Source organism: Ambystoma mexicanum, chromosome 14 (genome assembly GCF_040938575.1).
Source record: "Ambystoma mexicanum isolate Mex_15411 chromosome 14, UKY_AmexF1_1, whole genome shotgun sequence".
NCBI lineage: Eukaryota > Metazoa > Chordata > Amphibia > Caudata > Ambystomatidae > Ambystoma > Ambystoma mexicanum.
The window spans coordinates 27,848,999-27,868,630 of record NC_090940.1 but is presented as its reverse complement, the minus strand read 5'-3'; the positions used below and the strand labels follow the sequence as shown (position 1 = coordinate 27,868,630).

General features: G+C 47.0%; 1 protein-coding gene across 2 annotated transcripts in view; it reads right to left on the bottom strand.

Moving 5' to 3' along the window:
- The window catches only part of PPP2R3C (protein phosphatase 2 regulatory subunit B''gamma), a 150,675-nt gene that overhangs the window by 89,187 nt on the left and 41,856 nt on the right, over positions 1 to 19,632 (bottom strand). For both annotated transcript variants that reach the window (XM_069638446.1, XM_069638447.1), the window contains exons 4-6: positions 12,427 to 12,539; positions 10,434 to 10,531; positions 8,865 to 8,935 (exon numbers count right to left, since the gene is read on the bottom strand). In XM_069638446.1, coding sequence (XP_069494547.1) covers positions 8,865 to 8,935; positions 10,434 to 10,531; positions 12,427 to 12,539 — 282 coding nt within the window. The remainder of the gene's footprint in view (positions 1 to 8,864; positions 8,936 to 10,433; positions 10,532 to 12,426; positions 12,540 to 19,632) is intronic.

Genomic DNA, 19,632 nt, shown 5'->3' with positions numbered 1-19,632 from the left:
TCCAAGCATACTGGTCAGAAGTTCTCAGTTGGATCAAAGAGTTGGATGATGAAGAAAGGGAGAAACAACCATTGTTGATTCTATTTGGCCGGATCGAGACAGAAGAGACGACCATTAAAGCACCCAAAATGTTACAAGGCCTTCTGATGGCTGCAAGAGCTTGTCTCACTATGGTGTGGAAGAGGGCAGCCCCCCTACCAAAATAGAATGGATAGGGGTTGCCCGGAACATTTATAGAATGGACAACCTGACCGTAGCCCTTCACGGGGACCGCACCTCAGTTGAAAATGAATGGTCAGAATTTCGGGCTAAATACATCACCCAGTAGAATGTGTGCGAAACATTATAAAAGTCATAGACATCCTATAAAATAGTTGACAATGTCTGCTAAGCCAAATCCAGAAAGTATTTTTATGTTCCTCTGCTTAGTGTTATGGTTCTAATAATGATCCCGATGTGGAAAGTTGAATTGTATTAAGCCTCCTGTTGTTATTATGAGGGAAACGGTGGAGGGAGGGATAAGGGGTAGACAGCTTTTGAAAATGCTATTGAGAAAATTATAAGCCTCACAACGATACCAAATGCTACATGCAATGTTTTGTATATTTCCTTTTATACAATTTGTGGAAAATGTCTGTAATTGAATGTCGAAACCTCTACTTTAAAACTAATAAAACAAAATAAAAAAAATAAAAGACGAATGGAAGGAAACCCTGTCTGCCACCAATGCCATGATACTATACTGTTTGGTGCCAGAAGAGATAGACAACTTTGAATTAATTCCGCAAGAGCTATCTAGTCAACAAAAAGAAGATTTAATTATCTTATTCCCCGGTGTATTTTCTGAGCAACCAGGAAGAGTGAAAGGCACCTATCACTACATTAGAACACTTAAGGGAAAAGCCGTTCATCTGAAACCATATAGACTGCCGGAACACTGCAAGCAGATCGTGGTTAAGGAAGGGACTACAATGTTAATAATGATAGGTTATTTATAACACGCTTAATACCAAGAGGTTTCTAAGCGCAGACCCGGGGATCGAACCTGTGGTGCTCTGCGCCGTCTTGCTTCCAAGGCGAGCATGTTGCCCCTGAGCTATCCTCCCGAGGTAAACATTTTTTTAACCCTCTTCTAGCCCATGATCCTCCCCATCGTATTAGTCACCAAACCTGACCATGCCTGGATTTTGCAAAGATTTCCACCAGGTTAATGCCATTTCCGACTTCAATGCTTATCCCATGCATGCATCGATGACCTAATTGATAAATCAGAAACGCCACCTTTCTATCAACCCTAGACTTAACAAAAGGGTGCTGACAGGTCCCAGCATATGGACCGGATAAGGATAAGATAGCTTTCTTAACACCCCCAGGACTGTTTCAGTTCAAAGTGCTCCCCTTTGGCTTACGCAGGGCTCCAGCCACTTTCCAACGGCTTATGGACCAAATATTACAGCCTTACTCAGATTTGTGTGGAGCTTGTATCGACAATATCGTCATTTATAGTAAAACTTGGGAAGACCACCTTTTCCATCTTTTTACGATTATGAGAGCTCTCAGAGAAGCAGACTTAACTGCCAATCCATCCAAATGCAGATTGGCCCAATCAGCCATGAAATACCTCGGCTTCTTTGTAGGAAATTGTAGTGTACAACCTCAATGCGAGAAATTGAAAGCCGTACTAGATACCCCTAAAACTAAAAGAGATCTCAGAGTATTTCCAGGGTTAATCGGTTATTATTGTAGGTTTATCAAAAACTTCCTGGACAGGACATCCAAGCTGTTAGATAAACGAAAGAATGCTGAGCCCCAGAAAATTCATTGGACCGACGAGGATGATATATATGTTACAACAACTTAAAACAAACCCTGTGCCAGAACCCGATCCTAAAGGTAGATTTTTCAAAAGAATGTGTACTGCAGACAGACGCCACCCTGACAGGGCTAGGAGCAGTCGTATAACAAATGTGCGACAGTGTGGACCATCCCATCTTGTTTACGAGTCGCAAACTTTTCCAACGTGAAAAAAATTACTCCATGCTGGAATTAGAGGCTGTTGCCATCAAGTGAGCTATTATCCATTTTAGATACTACCTCCTAGGAAGAAAGTTCACACTCATCACTGGCCATTCTCCATTAGTTAGGATTAGCCAACGAAAAGACTAATCCTCAATTCATGCTATGGTTCTTAGACCTGCAGCCCTACTCTTTCACTGTGGAGCACGGAATGTGGATTTCCTCTCTTGTTTCCCTGTGAAACAGATGCGGCTATACTGCATAGGGGAAGGGTATGTGAGAAACCTGAAGGATACCAGGAGCCCTGAAAGACAGAATTATAGAGATTAGCAGCTGGGTCTACGACAGCGTTCTTGTGGGCCAAGAAAGACACAAGAAACGTCTGTGTTAAAGAGAAAACCAGGGGAAGGGAAAGATCCTCTGGAACAAGGACTCTTATCCTTGAAGAACTGTTTTTTCTTTGGTAGGACTATTATTTATTTTTTCACGAACACTTTTTTCAAAAAAGCATCAAAAGTTTAAAAGCCACCATCCCTTTTCACCTTACAGTTTAGCTTAGAGTGCGAGGGTCAGAATAGAATATTTGGATACAAGGACAGTTTTGATATCCTGACACAGACAGATCCTTAGTATTGGTTTAGGTAGGAAAATTCCTTTTAGATTACGGTCAGAGAGGCCTTTTCCCATTTTCAATAAGAGTCTTCAACTAAAAGCATGGCAATCTTGTGTCCTGGTTTCCTTCCCGACTCTTCACGTCACCCTCTCCTCTTGAATACCAGCACTTCTTCCAACAACAAACTCCCTCCTTCCTTAATCTTCAACCCCTCCCCCAGTTTGCCTCCAAGATCTCACCAGATCTTCCCACTCTGCTCCATTAGTATCCTCATTCTGCCTCCAAGCTGCTCCTTGCGCTCTTCTAAAGCACACGGTCCGTCCTCCTTTCACCAATCCTTCACCTAACGGAGCCGGAGAGCTGTTTTTGTTGTCCCTTAATACCCCTCCCCTGGGTGGGAGTTCTAGGCAATACACTGCAGCTGTGTGGACAGTGGAAGGCTCATTCGTGATGGGCTTCTTCCTTTCTGACCCTGGTCAGAGGCAGGGTTTGTTGTGTGAGAAAGGCATGGTATCAACAGTAGACACAAAAAGTGCAGCTTTTCAAGACATCTTGGGGTGGGAGAATTCCTAACTGGACCTTACTCTAGAATGGTAGCAGTCTCTACCATTAAACAAAAGAAAACTAGTCCAAGTCAGTCTAGTCAAATAAACTGTCTGCGTTACAAAGCTAATCTTGCCCTCACTCTTTAATAACAAATGTGAAAAGGGAATATGTTTCAAAAGAAAAGAGTGTTGAGTCAGAATGGCTTTTATAAGCATGTGATTCCGTTACCAACGTTCTAGGAACAGGGTCTCAGGAGTTGAGAAAAGGATAGGTGGATGCACTGTTCCATCAATGTGGCACACTTTGGCTTGCTGGTACAATTCAACAGTTCTTTCTTGGACAGCAAGCGTTTTTCAGTACAAAACAGTTTTTTAGGCTTCCGTGCCTTGAATCAAATATACAGTTCAACATTTTCTCAAATAGACCGCTCAGATTTCCCTTACCCAAGTCCGGGTCTTCCTTGACACTTTCACTTTCGTACATTTCACTCCGGCTTCCCTCAGAGCTTGAGCCAGTCTTTTCTCTTTACAGTTCACTTTTATTCACTCCATTTTCCCCTCGTTCGGGCCCAAGTTTTGTCATTCACTTTCTTTGTAACACGCTTTCACTTAGGCTTCCCTCAGTCGGGCTCGAGCCTTCTTTTATTGTTCCTCTATGACTCTGGTTCTCAATATTCACTTTGTAGGGTTCCCTTCCCCACTTTTTTTCTCGTTATCTCATTAGGGTTGAAGACATTTGAAACTGCACAGTTTTTAGATACTCCTATGCATGACCACTTCGACGTCTCGTTCAATATGATTCACAGTTCACACGTGATTTCTCAACATACTAAAGCTTTCTGGCATTTGTAACTCCTTTCACAAACTTTTAGGCATCCCTCGGCTATGCTTGCGCCTGCCATTTCTTTATTATCAACTCGCTTTGAAAACATTTCACAGCTTTCTTCCTTTAGCCTTGTGCTACAGTTCAAACACATTTCACAGAGACTTTCGATAATGAGATTCACCTCAGCAGGACCACTCTGTTAAAAGCAACACGTGTTATCACAAAGTAACAATTGAATTCTTCTCCACGCGATTATCATATGCATAACATTTGCTTGATACAGTTTCATTCGTTTGCTACACAACCAAGACTGTTTCATTCGGTAACTCACTGGTTGTTTTCATCTCAGTTCTTTCTTTTTCATCTTGAATGGGGCTATCAAGGTCTTTATCAACGACTCCTCTGCTCCTCCCAAACTTCGTTGTTCATCCGGGAGGGGAACAGGCAACCTTGGAATACTTGAAAGGAAAACTCTCTCCATATTCCCGGCCTCACTTTGCGAACCCTTGTGGCCTCTTGTAAATACAGATAGTTCGCCTGGCTTTCTTTCACTCCTCAGCATTCGAACAGCCACTTTGCCTTCCCATCTCTGCTGCCTGGCTTGCAGCAGCTCAGGAAAAGCTGTTCCTTCTTGTACCCAGCATCGCTCAAAGTGTGCCCGTGTGCTCCACCTTTTAGCCTCACATGGATAGCTACTGTATGGCAGGTTTGTGTGATTGAAACTGAGTGCCTGACCCTGCCTGGCCTCATTAATGGGACATGGCCATTGCAAAGTGCTAGGGGTAATCTTCATAGCCTCAATCGTAGTCATCTTCGGCTCAGTGGTTTTGTCAGCATAGAGAGGGTAAGGATCATGGGAGTTTCAGTGTCCCTTGATAGGTTTTAATTTGACGGTGCGTCTTTTCATCCTCTCTGTTTGGGGAGTACAGATTTAAAGAAAACAAACTCTTGTTCAATAGGATATTTTTTGAAATAGCCTATAAAATGTCCTTGTACACCATCCATACCATGTCTCCCCTGAGGGTCCTTTCCCTCTGATCTTCAATGATCGTCCATCCAGGTGACCCTTGCTCCCTTGTCTGGCCCCAGGGTTAGGATCCAAGATCAGTGAACCTCTCTTGGCCTCCTGGATCGAGGATCCCAGAGCATCAGATGTAGGAAAACCCTCAGGTTTTCCACAGTTGGGATACAGGTTAAATCAGGTAGGCTGGCTCTCTTAAAACGCAGCTTCCCTGTCTGACCTCCCCGTTCCTGTTTGCAGCCGGTTGATTACTTGCGGCTGTTTCGGTTCCGTAAACATTCTAGCTTGATGTTCTACCATTTCCTACCCTTGCCTCTGTCCCGGAGGTCTGTAATAGCTTGCGTTGGCTTCTTCGTGCATTTTCATGGATCCTGGGAGCTGCAAATGATCCCCATTGTCACATTTTCCATCCCCCCACTACATACATGTCTGCCCTTGCTGTAGGTAGTAGTCTTAAAAGGGCAACTTGTGCGCTGGGTTTGCAGGTTGCTTGGTCCCGCTTTTGAGGATTGGGATCTCTCTATGATATCCCTGAGGTGGACCGAAGGTCTGAGACTGATTAAATGTCAGAAGCGTCAGAAGATGCCAGCATATTTGGTTTCTCAGAGCTGGGAACTTTGATGTTAGAAGCTGGAACATAAGTGAGAGGGTCTACTAATTAAATCTTATAAACTGCTTAAAACCTTTAGAAAAACAGTCGGTCATCCATTGATTTCCGGTGGCTGACTTCAAGGGGGTACCAATTAGACCACACTAAATATTCCAGTTTTCTCCTGTGGATCTGAAGGGGTATCGTAAGAGCCCATACAAATAGAACTGGAAGAAGTTTTATGGTGCGATTATTATTTTACCACAGCCTCTTATTTTTTCCAGCAGGGCTTCTGCTCAAGTTTGCGCCAGCTTTGGTTTAGATCCCGGGGAGATCGTTACTCCCCCAGTTTTCAGAACATTTCACAAGTCCCTCAGTGAACATCTGGTATTTCGGGGATCAGAGGAGGAAGCGATAAGTCAATGAGGGGACTGGTGAGCTGCTTCCTTCTGCCTTTTCTCACAGACTTCATGGAAGAACACACACTGGAGAACTAATGGAAACTGGGGCACCTCTTTCTAGTTGACATTCCAGGGTGTGATTCTTTATAGCCAAAAATAAGAGTGAAAAATGTACTGAACCTTAAAGTGCAGGAGCCATTAAAAGGAAAAGAGGAGGTGGGAATAGTTTATTATTTTTATTTTTTTTAAATAGAGTAATGGCTGAAAAGAGGCATAGCAGGAACTGCGTACCACAATGCAGGAAGGGGAGGCATTCAGCAGATAAGAGAAACATCAGCAAGTGAGGACAAGACCGCAAAGGAGGGAATGGGACAAAGACAGAGCAGGAAAAGAAGGGAGCTGAAATGGACAAGGATGGAGGCAGGACAAGAAGTCGGGGGTGCGGGAGGGGAAACGGAAGATCCTGGGAAGAGGAGGGCACGGCAGGCAGCTCCTGAGGGGGAAAGGCATTGAGCTGAAACTGTTAATGGGAGAGGGGGGAGGGGGCCTATGCTTCTCAAGGTAAACCAAGTTGCCAACATAGAATAGTGAGTCCGGAGAGGGAGCCACTGAACTGAGTGGAGAGGGGAACAGCATGAATTATGGCGAGAAGTAGAGAGCAAAAGAGAGGAAAAGAACATGAGTGAAAATAAGGCGAAGAGAGAAGAAAAAGAACAAATAGATATGAAATAGGGAGTGGAGAGCTTGAGGCAGATGGGCAACTGACCAGTAAGGCAGACATAGAAGGAACTGCTGCAGGGAATGTGTGAAACAAGATAATACGAGAGCAGAAGGTTGCAGAGGGAGGTGGAGAGATGAAAGGCTAGAAGATCACAAGCTGCTGAGATGGCAAAGAGGTAGAAGGTTACTTCTCAAGAAAAGACACCCAGTCTTTCCTTTGCCTTTAGTCACATAACTAAGGATGAAATGCTTTGGATGCTTCATACTATGCACCTAACCCACTGTCCAGGCGAGATCCTCTTCCAAATTTATAGTGCAAAACGCTAATCTCTTTTCCCCCTTTCTGGTTCGCTTTAACTCCTCTTTTGATCACAGCAACGTACCAGACAGTCTCAAACGGGTGGCTGTTATGCCTCTGCAAAAAGATTAAAACCAAAAAGACCCGAGCAATCTGCACCCAATCACAAATTAGCTTTTTCTACTGAAGGTTATCGGCAAACTAGGCAAACTCCAGTAGCAGCAACATTTAGAAAAAGCTATAATCTTTCATTCCAAATAATACGGCTACCTACCCCATTATGGCACAGAAAGTGCTTTAATAGAACTCCAAACCCACATGTTGAACATCATGGAAAAGAGCAAACCCGGTCTACTTGTCTTGTTGGACTTATCAGCCGCGTTCGACTTGGTGGATCATGGGCGCTTACTGGACTGTCTCATCTCCTATGGAGACTGTTCCGAGAACGTTGCAGACTGAATTGTATCATTCCCGAGTAACAGAAGCTTGCGTGTGTGCTGGGGAGATGCCTCCTCAAGCCCTCTGCAAATTCACTGTGGGGTTCCTCAGGGTGCCTGCCTTTACCCGATCCTTTTCAATATATACCCGAGGCCCTTCCTTGACCTCCTCACTGCACCAAAGTCCAGTTTTATAATTACGCGGACGATATCCAAACTCCTCCTGTAAAAACCAAACTGATAATCTTTGGCTCTACACAAGCAAGAACTAAACTACACCCAAATTACTCACTTGACCATTGAGAATAATCAGATAAAAATCCTCACTAAGGCAGTGGTCGAAGTGTGCGGCAGTGGATTGGAGCGGTGTTCCTCTACTTATTTAAATTAAGTTTTAATGTTTCTATACTTTTATTTTAAAAAGAAACCATTCCTTAATGGTTTCGTTTTAAAATAAACATGTAGGAAGAAGTTGAAACTTGCACTTTCAGTTCAGTGCACTGAACGTTCCCTTAAACAGCAAGTGCGTGTGTTTGGGGGTTTGTATGTGAGACGGGGAGTGGTGATGGGGTTTGTGGGGAGTGGGTGCAAGACAGCAGGGAACATAGTTCCACTACTTATTTTCGTACACTTGGACCACTGGACTAAGGTTAAAGCTTTGGGCGTATACATGGATGCCTCTTTAAGCTCAGATGGACGGCACTATATGAAGCGCTCAATACTATCTAAAAGGGCTAAGGCATGCCAAACCTTTTCTGTCCCAAACCAACCGTGCCTCCCTGCTAAGGGCAATTCTCATGCCACGCATTTACTACTGGAACGCTCTCCTGGTTAGTGCAAATAGCAGCAGCCTAAGGAAACTCCAAATACTACAGAACGACGCTGTGCGTGTCGTTTGTGACATTCCTAGAAGAGAACCTGTTACACAGGCCAGACATGGACTACACTGGATGAGCGTAGCTGCCAGAATCTGCTTTAAGACACTGTCAGTGGCCAATAAATATGCGTTTGGTTACACTCCTGTATACCTGAAGGAGAATTTAAAACTACGCTCATGATCGGGGACTTACTCTTTGTGCCCAGAATCAAAAGAGCAAGAGGCCTTTGGCAATCTTTTATCCTTCTGACCTCCTTACACTGGAACTCACTTCCAGTAAGTCTACATCTAGAAACAAACTACCAAATGTTGAGGAAACAATGGAAAACCTTCATGTTCGAATTAATCCTTGTACTGCGCTCCCCTGGCATTGTGTTTTTGTAGCAACCTGTTGCCTGTGGGCTTTCTGCGCTCAACCAACAAACAAATAAGTTGATGACACAAAATATTAACTCTATGGAATAAATTGCATAAGAAACATCTTTCTCCAGAATCAGGATTAAAGAGTGCAATGTACATACCGACTCCCGAAGGTAGCCTTGTCCCGCCACGTCATACAGGCTCAAGCCGATCCTGGTCTGGTGAAGCCACACTGTAAGAAAAAGGAAGAGAAGTGCCAACAAATGCCTAAATGAGATGGAAGGTGTAGTAAGGGAAGTACAAGCACCTGCCCCAATGCCCTGCTGCGGTCTTAGGAAAATGGCATTGAATAAATACCAGGGGCAGGCGCCCTAAAGGACGTAGGATGGATCTGTCCCTGCTAGTTCTATCTTTATAGCTTTAAACTTAATGTCCCTTCTTTTGTCTTCCATTTCACAAGTGGAAGGTTCTGAGCTACAGCAAAACAGCTACACAATGGTACAGTGTGATGGGAGAGCTGCAGATCTCACACTGAGAAGGGGGACGGGTGCAGCCCAGATGTGCGACTGTCTGGCACAGTCGGTTTGGATAGATGCGCAGTATGGCACAATTGGCTGGGCATATGGCAGAGTCTAGAAAATAGGTGAGAAGTAATAGGTTTGGCAGAGTCCCTCAAATCTCTATGGTGAAAAAGTGCCCAAGAGCAGTTTCCCAGAGCGAACATGAAGGCACCCCAGTGAGCTGTCGCACAGTGAGAGCTGCTCATGACATGACACTCAGTGTAAGATGCCGAAAAGCTACAGCTAAGTGGTGGAGACATTGAGAGAGCTGCAGCTCGGTGTGAGAGACCTCCCGGGAGCTGCTACTAGTGCAAGGTAGGTAGTTAAGAACTAAACAGCATTTTATGGAAGTGTCAGCCAAAAAGAGCTGCAGCTCAGTGTGTGGGAATGAGGGCATGCACAAGAGCCGCATGTCAATGAGAGCGAGACAAAGAGAAACTGAGCACTAGGATTGAGAGAGACCACTTGAGAACTGTAGCCAAGTGTGTGGGTATGAGGCCATCTGACAGTTGGAGCATTGTGTGTGCAACTGGTAGTGAGAAACAAAGAGGGACAGGAGCTAAATGACCAAGGAGATGTAGGTTCACAAGGGGTGTGCTGACTTGCATGACACTACGGGGTCGGCACAGCACCATCCGTCAACATTGGGACAAAGTGACCGTAGCCATCTTTAATGCATCAGTTTCTGCAGCTTTACATACAGGTCTCACAGGCAAGATGCTGCATACAGCCAGCTTGATTATTGGGACAAACTAAAGTGCGAAGCTCACTTGATATCAGCTCACTCACTCAATCCTTTTGATACACACTCCCTCATTGAACTGCTTGGCTGATCTTCATTTAGGCACTGCTCAGCTGGTCTTACTTGGCCAACCACCTCAACATTCATTCCAAATGTCGGTTCATCCTCATTTTTCCAACACTCCTTTTTCAGCTCAGTTGGTTCTCAGTCTCCCCACTTCACCTAGTCCTCACTGTTTCCTCCTCATTCAGTTGGACCTTCCTCCCACACTCATCTAGGGTGTCACCCACCTTTCCGCATCACCTTCCTCGCACACTCATCTAGGGTTTCACCCACCTTTCCGCATCACCTTCCTCGCACACTCATCGAGGGTTTCACCCACCTTTCCGCATCACCTTCCTCGCACACTCATCGAGGGTTTCACCCACCTTTCCGCATCACATAATTGAAGAACTGCATGATGGCTATCCTTCCATAGGAATCCTGATGCAGGAGTTTGGCAAACACAGTGGCTGCAAAGAACTGCCTGTAAAAGACAAGAGAATCACAGGATGTGGCTCCACTCCTACTGTAGTATGCCATGAAGAAGATGAGGGATGCGAGGAAGACAAGCGTACAAAAGACCAAGTGAAGGAGCTAAAGCAGGGGAGCAAGAGAAGATTGCAAGAGTGTGGTCGGGGTGGCAGAGGTTGCCAAATACAGATGAGGGAAGCACAGGGCTAGGAGAAGGAGCAGAGGTTAAGCAAGGGCACCAATCGTACAACAGACCCAGTGCAAGAGCTAAAGCAAGGGAGCAAGAGAAGATTGCAAGAGCGTGATCAGAGTGGCAAAGGTTGCCAAATACAGATGAGGGAAGCACAGGGCTAGGGGAAGAAGCAGAAGTTAAGCGAGGGCACCAAGCGTACAATAGACCAAGTGAAAGAGCTAAAGCAGGAGAGCAAGAGAAGATTGCAAGAGCGTGGTCGGGGTGGCAGAGGGTGCCAAATACAGATGAGGGAAGCACAGGGCTAGGGGAAGGAGCAGAGGTTAAGCCAGGGCACCAATCGTACAACAGACCCAGTGCAAGAGCTAAAGCAGGAGAGCAAGAGAAGATTGCAAGAGCGTGATCAGAGTGGCAAAGGTTGCCAAATACAGATGAGGGAAGCACAGGGCTAGGGGAAGGAGCAGAGGTTAAGCGAGGAAGACAAGCGTACAAAAGACCAAGTGAAAGAGCTAAAGCAGGAGAGCAAGAGAAGATTGCAAGAGCGTGGTCGGGGTGGCAAAGGGTGCCAAATGCAGAAGATGAGGGAAGCACAGGGCTAGGAGAAGGAGCAGAGGTAAGCCAGGGCACCAACCGTACAACAGACCCAGTGCAAGAGCTAAAGCAGGAGAGCAAGAGAAGATTGTAAGAGCGTGATCAGAGTGGCAGAGAGTGCCAAATACAGATGAGGGAAGCACAGGGCTAGGGGAAGGAGCAGAGGTTAAGCGAGGGCACCAACCGTACAACAGACCCAGTGCAAGAGCTAAAGCAGGAGAGCAAGAGAAGATTGTAAGAGAGTGTGCCAAATGCAAAAGATGGCTGCTGAGGTGGCAGTAGTCCATTTAGCAGAGAGATCAGAGACAGTGAGCACGGAGGGGACTGCCAAGGGAGCCAATGGCAGAAGAGGGCTTGTAAGACAGATGAGGTTAGGTGGTGCGATATGAGGATAGAGGAGGGGTCTCAAAGAAGAAGAGGGCTGGTCAGAGAGTAGAAGGCAGATAAGCAAGGTAAAAGCCATTAAGGGAGTGCAGAGCAGGCAAGCAAGAAGAAGGCAGACCAGCAAGATGTAGTATGGTGACTGAGCCAAAACCAGATGAGAGATGAAGAGGAAGCATGAGGCTGGTGACAGATTGCAGGGCAGAGGAGGAGCGGGGGGAGCCAAGACCACAAGGGCCGGCAGGGGAGCAGAGGCAGGAGGAGGGCTGGAGTCTTGTTGGGAGCAGAGAGCAGAAGGGGATTGGCAAAGGAGCAGAGAGCATGGGAGGGATGAAGGGAGTCAATGAAGGGGCTGGGTGGGCAGATTTAGCCAAGAGACCGAGATAATCCTGATCGGGCATGCATCGAGTGAGATCAAAAACAATAGTTCCATTTTGTGAACCTGTGTTCAGGGATATGATAAATGCTAGATGGATTAGGCAGCATACGCTAAAAAAGAGACCATCAGCTGCCTTTTGCAGGAGTGAGTTTGGAAGCAGAGGCCAGACTGATGTCAAAAGTCATAAGAAAGGCAGGCTAATCTCTGTGAAACCACCCATTTTGCAAATAATTAGTTAAACGAAGCAGTGGTGTTTCAGGAGAGGCATGACTTGTGTTAGATGAACGTGCATGAAAGGCAAGTTAGTAATGGGCAGACTAAGGTACAAAGTGAGAGCTGCTTCCAGGACACAGTACGGAATTCTTACTTGCACTTGGGCCCAGCTTTGTCTCGCACCTTCAGGAAGTTCTCATAGTTGATCATGGCTTCGTCCCCCACCATGGGCAGCGTCTGGTGCTTGTCCAGCAGAAACCACAGGTTCTGTTCCAGGAAGGAAAGGCGTTAATACCGCAGGCCACACCGGAACACCCAGCACCATAGATACAACAAGACACCCACCACCACATAAACATGCCTGGAAAGACATTTTAGTTCGGTCACTTGCAGCAAACGCACCACTGAAATTATAGGCCCTGAAAGACTGTACTATATGCATTATTAGCCTAAGAGCAGGAACACAAGTGTGCCTGTCTAGCAATAGTTTCAACATGCATAGAACTGTGGTCAGGAGCCAAAGTATGGGCAGACTTCCAGATAGAAAATGTATTTGCTAAGAGAGGAATGCAGGTTGGGGCACAACAGGCATTAAACAGGTCACATAAATCATTTAAAGTCAAACGTTTTTTTGACAATAAGGATGTTGGGACAAAACGCTGAACTTGTGACTTGAACAACCAATGAGAGTCAAAGCAGCATCGATGCAGGGCAGTCCGTCTCAATCTGAAGCAATGCATGACATCTGCATCCACTTCAGGTGAACGATTAGCAAATCATACCGGACTGAAAATACGCCAGTCACCCTGTATACACTGCCACCAGACTAGCCTAGATAGCTCAAAGCATCCCCAACACACAGTAGCAAATGAGCCTTCAGGCGAATGCTGGGAAACCCTTCATTTTTGCTGCTTTTATAGCCTCATTATACGAGACCCCCAACATCATTTTATATCGGATTTGTTGGCATTTCCTGGCAAGTGAGTGAGTTTTTCTTTTTTTTTTTTTAACGGCAACTCTTTCTTGGGGCAACACTAACTAATCCCTATGACATTCAGTACTGGGGGGCCTTGCCTCGCAGGTTTAACTTTGTGTACAACACTACTGATCCCTATGGCTGCTAGTGGAGAGGGGTGGGAGCCTTTCTCTTAGCCTGTGCAAAATAACTTCCTACCCAGGCAGTATGTTTCTGGCAGTGCTAACCTCATTTTCAAATATTTAGGTGCAGTACTGTGCACATTTGTTTCCGGTATAGTGGCTGAAATGCTCCCTAGCAGGTCAAGCCCGGTCTTTCTCCTTTCAGGGACAGAAATGGCCATATATGGACATACCCAGTTGCAGGCTCTGTCCAGAGTCCGGGAAAGATTATTCCCATAATTGCAGGAATATCAAGATGTACTATCACCCCTGGATTTGCCTTTGAAATTAAGCGAATTAGAGAAGGTTCTTAGAGCAATGCATCCTACTACTTGCTTGGGGGATATTATTCCAGCAAGAATTGTTCTAGAACTGCATTTTGCTAATGTCACATTTGCTTATAATCACGTGTTAGCCCTGGTGAAGAAGGTGACTGTCACTCCCCCGACAGAAAAACCTGGGGGGGGGGGGGGATTACAAATATTGTAATAATTTAAGACCCATAACAAATGTATCTTTTCTGTTGAAACTGGTAGATAAACTGGCAACTGTCCAGCTGCAAGAGTATGTTTAAAGTAAAATAAATTCTTCATCCTAAACAAATCGGGCTTTAGATCTGCCCACGGTACAGAGATTGTCCTCCTGGATCTGCAATCAGAAATGCTCGATATTATAGATAGGAGCAAGTCGGGGCTGCTGATGCTTTTGGATTTGTCAGCAGCCTTTGACCTTGTAGATCAGGAGAAATTGTTGACTAATCTTGCAGATCAGGGATGGTGCTCAAGTGGAGCTATAGAGTGGTTTAGGTCCTTTCTTCTTGACAGGCAGTCAAGAATAGTCTGGGGCAAGGCATTCTCTGAGCTCGAACGAATTAAGTGTGATATACCACAGAGGGGCGTGTATCATTATTATTCAACATATTCTGTCGCACCCTATGCAATGTTTTGGATGCATTGGGGTGCCATTTTCAAATTATGCAGATGACACCCAGCTCATTATAGAGCTGAGTGGGGTCTACGAGAAAGATCTGGAGAACATGGAAAATGTGTATGAGGCCATCCAGGCCTGGATGATAATCAATGGTCTCTGTCTCAACGCTAATGAAACAGAGTTCCTGACCTTTGGCTCGACACAGGCACGTACTAAACTCGCAAACTTGTATGAGGGTTTTACCACAGAAGGTCATTACAACAAAGTTGTTTCCAAGGTAAAGACCCTGGGAGTGATCTTGGAATCATAATTGGGTGCCGAAACACATGTAAATAATGTCATTTAGAAAGCCCAATACCACCTAAGGCTGCTTAGAAGATTGAAACCATATGTATCGGCAGCCAACTGCACAACACTAGTGAGAGCCGTTGTTATGGCAAGGTTGGACTATTGTAGTGCCCGTCTTGCTGGAGCTAGTAAGAGATGCATAAAAAAACTCCAGACACTCCAGAATGATGCAGTCCAGATTATTAAGGGCACCACAAGACAAGACCCTGTATCCACACACAGGAGAGAGCTTCATTGGCTACCAATGGATGCTAGAATGTGTTTAAAACGAAACACTATTGTACACAAGTGCCTGTATGGAAAAGCACCTAAATATTTGCAGGACAGATTGGTTCTGGAATGTATTACCAAAATCACTCAGTCAAAGGACTCCATGCGCCTAACTCTGCCGGGATGGACTGACCAGCTTATACCTTGGCACCTGTGCGTTGTTTATTGAGTTTCGGCTTGAGCTTTGGGGGAACCCTAGTTTGCACGGCAGAGCCTTTTCTTGCCAAATCTTGTCACCGCGACGGCTTTGGGCTGCGAGAGAGAAGCGGGTGTCAGTCCGCGAGACTTGGGTACCCCTGAAGTACCGTGCACCAATGACAGCTGTTGCGAGTGACTTTTCACTGCCTTTCTTGAAGTGTTCCGAGACCAGCTGCATCAGTGCTTTCTTGGTCCTGCATTCATGATGAGATATCCAGCTCCAGTTGTATACTGGACCTGCATCCACACCCGCAGCACCAGTGCACTTTGAAGCGTAATCAAAGAGGGAATTTCGTAGTCCAGGCGACCTGCTTCAGACCTGCCAAGTTTGAACCCGGAGTGAGCTAAGGGCAGTGAGTAATCATACCACTTACCTGTGGCCCTGACTTCACTCAAATGCTTTTTGAGCATGAAGGATCCCTGGTGGTCCTTGCCCTGGCTTGGGTGGCCTCTGCTTCCTATAGCCGTCTGAAAGTTGGAGATAGCTTTGTTCTCCACAACAGATCCTCCTCTGACTCTCAGATCCGAATTCTTTGCGTTCTCTTCTAACTTTTCCTCCCCCTTCAAGTGTGCACTTTGTTGCTTTACGCATCGCCGATTGCTTTTATGCACAAATATAACATTGAGCACAAGGCTCCAATCTTCGTAGGGCTGGACTTCTTAATTTAGGGATATCCATTTCTGGAGTGGCCATTGAGATAATGTTTGGTTGCTTTCCCTCCTCACAGGTTTTAGCGGGAATCCACACTTTACTGCATTGACCGAAAACATAGTGTGCGTTTCAGTAGTATTATTACTGTGTTTTCCATTATTCACTTGGGTTTGTTCTGGGTCTAATAAATTGTATATTTTTGATATACTACTGTCTAAGGGTATTTCTTGTCGTCCTACTGTGCGTTCTCATCCAAGACCTCAGACCACCCTCACTACTCCTGAGACTTAGCCTTGGCTGCCCACCTAGCAACCTTGAATTGTCCTGACAGAAGTGTTCCCTGTTTCACTAACAAGGGTGGCATCCTGAACATCTATTCACCAGAGCAGAGTTCAGAAATCAATTCTAACACTCAGTCCCAGTCGAACCACCGACACCCAACCTACCCGATATCCAATCACCCTGGAAGGGTGTACAAACAACAGGGGAAGGAAAGTTGAAAGTGTTGTTTGTCAAGTGAGAGTCGAATTAAGCAGCTATTTGTGGAGGAGCTTAGGAGTTCATTCTTTGTGCTCTTGTTACATACAAAGAACAGCTGATTTGTTTGAACTATCCAAGAAAGCTGAAGCTTAGCGGGCCAAGAGAATTTTTTTTGGTGGGTGATTTTGTAGAAAACTTCAGTGACATTATTTTGTTTGAACTGTATCCAAAGATGAGAAACCTTGGAGTTTATCTTCAGAGACATATTTTTGGGGAAGGGGTCACGTACTAACCAGTCGAGGCCATGAAAGGGGGAAGGAGAACCCCTTCCCCACGGTAACGGTTTTCTGCTATTTAGTGGTAGGGCCAGTTAGTTAAAGATAGGTTCGGAACGAGGACTAGTTGTCAGTGTTTGAAAGCCTGACAAGCACGTTATCGTTTTGTAAAATAGTGAATTACACAACAGCAAGAGGGCCAGATGAGGATTTTTCTATAAGTTTAATAAAGCCAAGATGTGACACAAAATGCCCTGTTGTCTGCCTCCTCTCTGCAGCAAGTCTTCTGATTTACCTTACGGCGTTAAGTCCTTACCTGCAGCCATTGTGTGCCCCGTCTTTGGTGGTGGAACATGGACATAGAAATCTTGTGTTGAGTTCCTCAGACTACCCCGATAGGTGGCTAGCCTTTCTTCCGTACAGGAAGGTTCAAGTCCTAACCTATCTGTGTTTTCACCATAACCATCGTTCCTCAATCCTACAGGAGAAGATGGAACAAGTTACTTACCTGTAACTGTTGTTCTCCAGCATGGGTCTGGCATGGATTCACATGCTCATGAATATTCCCCGTCGTCAGGCTGGGAATCCTCGGTAAAGAAAAAACCAGTATCAGTTTCGTTTCTGATCTGTCTTTCGTAGTAATAACCAATCACTGGTCTCTGCGTCATACTGACCACAGCCAATGACTGCCCTCTACCCAAGCACTGCCTCTGGCAGCCATCTTCAGATTTGGAAGCACGTGAAGTGGCAGTATGACCAAGTGAAGAGCCGCAGAGGGGTAGGCGGGAGGGTTCGCATGTGAATCCATGCCAGACCCATGCTGGAGAACAACAGTTACAGGTAAGTAACTTGTTCCTTCTCCAGCATGGGGTCTGGCATGGATTCACATGCTCATGAATAAAGAATACATAGCAGTACACACATGCACAACCACGGGAGGTGGCAAAGGCTCAACATTAAGCATTGCGTCAAACTCAACATTAAGCATCTTACCTCCTCACCAGGCTCACCTCAGGCGAACAGGTTGCGCAGCACTGCTTGGCCGACCCTGGACTCCTCCCTGGAATCCCGATCGACGCAGTAGAAGGTGTGCGTCGACCTCCACGTAGCAGCCCTGCATATGTCCAGCAGGGGCACACCAGAAAGGAACGCCGTGGTAGCTGCGATCGCTCTGATGGAATGGGCTCTCGGACGGCCGGGCAGCGGTCGGTTTGCCAACCGATGACAGTACATGATACAGCCGGAGAGCCATCTGGAAATGGAAGCCTTCGAGAGAGCCTTCCCCTGATTGACAGGTCCAAAGTTGACAAGAGTTGTGACGTCTTCGGAAAACACTTCGTGCGGTCCACGTAGAACTTCAGCGCTCTAGCCACATCCAGCGAGTGCAAAGTCCTCTCAGCCGGCGACGAAGGCGACGGGAAGAATACAGGCAACACCAAGGGTTCGTCGAGATGGAAGTCCGACGGTACCTTGGGCATGAAGGAAGGGTGCGTCCTGAGCCCTACCCTAGTGTCGTGAAAAGTCAAGTACGGGGCCTTGCAGGAAAGGGCCTGGATCTCTCCCACCCGTCGTGCGGAGGTGATGGCCACAAGAAACGCTGTTTTCCACGACAGAAACTTCAACGGGGCCGAGTGCAGAGGCTCGAACGGAGGTCCCATGAGCTTGGTCAGCACCACGTTGAGCTCCCACGCCGGGGCCGGAGCCTTCACCGGCGGGAACGATCTGAACAGTCCCTTCATGAACTCTTTCACCAGACGATGAGACCACAAGGACGTCCGTCCCGTGGTTCTGGTGTATCGGGAGATCGCAGCAAGATGAATCTTGATGGACGCGTGTGCCAGTCCAGCTTTGGCCAGCGTCAGCAGGTACGGCAGTACTTGGGGAGCCGTAATCCGTAGAGGGTTAATCTTCTGTGCGTGGCACCAGACAGAAAACCTCTTCCATTTGTGTCCGTAGCATTTAAGAGTCGAGGACGCCCTGGCCTTTGCAAGAACCTCTCTGCAGTCGGCCGGTATGTCGTATCCTCCAAACTCTAGCGCTGCAGGAGCCAGGCCTGCAAGTTCAGCGATTTCGGGTCGTGGTGGAGGATGGCGCCTCCTTCCCTGGAGAGCAGATCCGCGTCCACCGGCAGCTTGATTGGCGGGGACGCTGACAAGTCCAGAAGGTCCGGGAACCATATCTGCCTCGGCCACGCAGGTGCGACGAGGATCATCCTGCACCGTGACCTCTTGAGCTGGTTGACGAGCCGGATTAGCAGTGGCAAAGGAGGGAACGCGTAGAGGAACAGGCCCTCCCAGGGGAACGAGAAAGCATCGCCCATGCTCCTCGCCTGGGGAAACCTGCTGGCGAACCTCCGGCACTTGGAGTTCGTCGCCGTCGCGAACAGGTCGATCTGGGGTGTGCCCCACCATCGGAAGAGGCGATCCACTAGATCCTGCCGTAGTTCCCACTCGTGGCACGAGCGCAGCTCCCTGCTGAGTGAGTCGGCGATGGTGTTTTTTATCCCTGCCAGATGAAACGGCACCAGAAACATCCCTTGGGCGACTGCCCAATGCCACAGGTCCTGCGCCTCCTTGGATAGTGCTGGGGACCTGGTTCCGCCCTGTTTTCTGATGTAAAACATGGTGGTGGTGTTGTCGGTGAAGATCCTCACCACCTTGCCCTTGAGGGACGGAAGGAAGGACCTGAGGGCCCAAAACACTGCACGGAGCTCCAGGACGTTGATATGTAGGGAATTTTCCGTCGGGAGCCAAAGGCCTCTTGCGTGCAGATTTTCGGTGTGCGCTCCCCACCCTTCCAGGGAGGCATCCGTGGTCACGGTCTCCTGGTGGGCTGGGGTCTGGAAGTCCATGCCCGCCGTCAGATGCGCGCGGGTGCCCCACCACCGGATCGCTCGTCGGAAACTCTCGTCGAGTGTGATCCTTTCCTCGAAGCTGCCCGTCGTTTGGATCCAGCGCGCGTCCAGGAACTCCTGCAACGGGCGCATCCGGAGCCTGCACATGGGAATGAGGTAGATGCAGGAAGACATCATTCCGAGGAGGGACTTGATGGACCTCACCTTGGCCGCGTC